Genomic DNA, 2,506 nt, shown 5'->3' with positions numbered 1-2,506 from the left:
GTGTGTGTGTGTGTGTATGTGTGTGTGTATGTGATGGACCCTAGGGGCTTTCGCCAGTCTTACCCTCACTGCCTCAAGTCAAGATTAGGCCAAGTAATTAGGCCTAGCTTTCATTTTCCACCCACAGTTCTCAGGAATATTCTTAAAAATCTGAAATGTACTGACTGATAAGTCACCTGACCCTCTGGACCTAGATAGAGTTTGATTGCATGTCATATCCTTGCTAGCCAATAGATTCAAAGGTCAATATGCTTAGCCAATAAGTTTAAACTGTAAACTTGCTGATGTAATGTGTACCCCTAAAATGTATAAAACCTGCTTATTATAGTCCTTTGGGGTCACTTTCTAGTCACTCGTCATGAGGAGCTGATTGAGGGGTGACCCTGTTGCACAGGAAAAATAAACCCCTTGCGTTTGCATCGAACTCCATTCTCATGTCTTGCTTGGGGGTCTTAACAGTAATTAAGACTCACTTCAAGCCTCACATGTGTTTGTGGCATGAAATTAGAAGAACAGGCATCTACATAAATGAATGGAACTAAGATGAGGTGAATGAAAAAGAAAGCCACCCATAAGAGGAGGTCAAGGTATGTTATATTCTTGTACAAGAATATCCTTATGAATCCCATTACTGTGTACAATGAACGCAAGTCAATAGAAATCGACCTTTTTTAACATCACCCTGTGATGTTAAGTCTGTGATGTGAGGTTGGCCTTCAACCCATTACAAGCTTCCTCTTACCTCAATGTTAGGCATTCACACAAGGGCTAGTTATCATTAATCATTAATGTGCTCAGAAGAATCATGAAAGAAGCAAAATGAATCCCCAGGTCCATGACAATAACCTAGGTCTTGTTACCAAACTTCATAGAGCATCAGAAACAAACAATATAGCAATAGTTTCATAGGTTGCATGTGAGGTAATTAGATCCAGGGAGCCCTAGTTTAATCATTCAATGTATTGCTTCTTTGAGGGACTCATAGTATGACACCATTTTAAGGAGGTAACAAAATATAAGAGTGAAAAGGTGAGGATCCGTGCTGGAGCCACTGTCGCCGAGTCGAGGCCACGCTGCTGCTGCTCGCCCGTTGTCCCCCATTGTGCACTAGTGGTCTCAAAAAATTCAAAGTCCAAGATGACAACCCTCAAGGACCAGCTGATTGTGAATCTTCTTAAGGAAGAACAGGTCCCCCAGAACAAAATTACAGTTGTTGGAGTTGGTGCTGTTGGCATGGCTTGTGCCGTCAGTATCTTAATGAAGGACTTGGCTGATGAGCTTGCCCTTGTTGATATCATGGAAGACAAGCTAAAGGGAGAGTTGATAGATCTACAGCATGGCAGCCTTTTCCTTTTCCTTAAGACACCAAAAATTGTCTCCAGCAAAGACTATAGTGTGACTGCAAACTCCAAGCTGGTCATTATCACAGCAGGGGCTGAAAAGCAAGAGGGAGAGAGCCGGTTCAATTTGGTCCAGCAAAACGTGAACATATTCAAGTTCATCATTCTGAACATTGTGAAGTACAGTCCACAGAGCAATCTGCTCATGGTGTCAAATCCAGTGGATATCTTGACCTACGTGGCTTGGAAAATCAGTGGCTTTCTCAAAAGCAGAGTTATTGGAAGTGATTGCAATCTGGATTCAGCTCAGTTCGTTATCTGATGGGAAAAAGGCTGGGAGTTCACCCAATGAGCTGTCATGGGTGGGTCCTAGGAGAGTATGGTGACTGCAGTGTGCCTGTGTGGAGTGGTGTGAATGTTGCCAGCATCTCCCTGAAGTCTCTGAACCCAGAACTGATTAAGGGTCTCTATGGAATCAAGGATGACATCTTCCTCAGTGTCCCATGTATCCTGGGACAAAATGGAATCTCAGATGTTGTGAAGGTGACACTGACTCCTGAGGAGGAGGCCCACCTGAAGAGTGCAGATACCCTCTGGGGAATCCAGAAGGAGCTGCAGTTCTAAAGTCTTTCCAGTGTCCTAGCACTTCACTGTCCAGGCTGCAGCAGGAGACCACACACTTCTCATCTGAGCTGTGGTTAGTACAGTTGTGTTGAGGTGGTCTGGGGAAAATCTCAGTTCCCACAGCTCTACCCTGTTGCTAAGTGGTACATGTGTAGTAGTAACCTGGTTAGTGTGACAGTCCCACTGTCTCCAAGACACTCTGTCAACTGTTGCAGGCTTTGATTATCCTGGGAGCCTGCTGCATTGCTGTGCTGCACACCCTCACCAAACATGCCTAGGCCAATGAGTTCCCAGTCATAACCTGGCTGCAGTGTGTAAGTCCACCATGCATATCTTGTGCATAAATATTCTATGGGATATTACTGTACTATATGCGTCTGTAGTGTACATTGCAATAGTATGTGAAATGTAAGAGCTGCATATGGATGATGGAACCAACCACTCAAGTGTCATGCCAAAGGAAAGACCAGATAAACATTGAACAATGAAAAGAAAAAAAGGAGGTGAGGATCTATTTGGAGAAAGTAGGTTACAGCGGGGTG

The 2,506-nt window shown here is 44.0% G+C and overlaps 1 protein-coding gene across 1 annotated transcript; it reads left to right on the top strand.

Annotated features, from left to right (window-relative positions):
- Positions 1-1,119: 1,119 nt before the first annotated feature.
- Positions 1,120-2,003, top strand: LOC116884691 (L-lactate dehydrogenase A chain-like). Its single transcript, XM_032885877.1, is given in 2 exon segments — positions 1,120-1,651; positions 1,654-2,003. Coding segments are annotated over 2 exon segments (825 nt in total). The 5' UTR covers positions 1,120-1,137; the 3' UTR covers positions 1,965-2,003.
- Positions 2,004-2,506: the final 503 nt, after the last annotated feature.

This window comes from Rattus rattus, chromosome 15 (assembly GCF_011064425.1).
Source record: "Rattus rattus isolate New Zealand chromosome 15, Rrattus_CSIRO_v1, whole genome shotgun sequence".
Lineage (NCBI taxonomy): Eukaryota > Metazoa > Chordata > Mammalia > Rodentia > Muridae > Rattus > Rattus rattus.
This window is presented reverse-complemented; position numbering and strand designations above follow the sequence as displayed.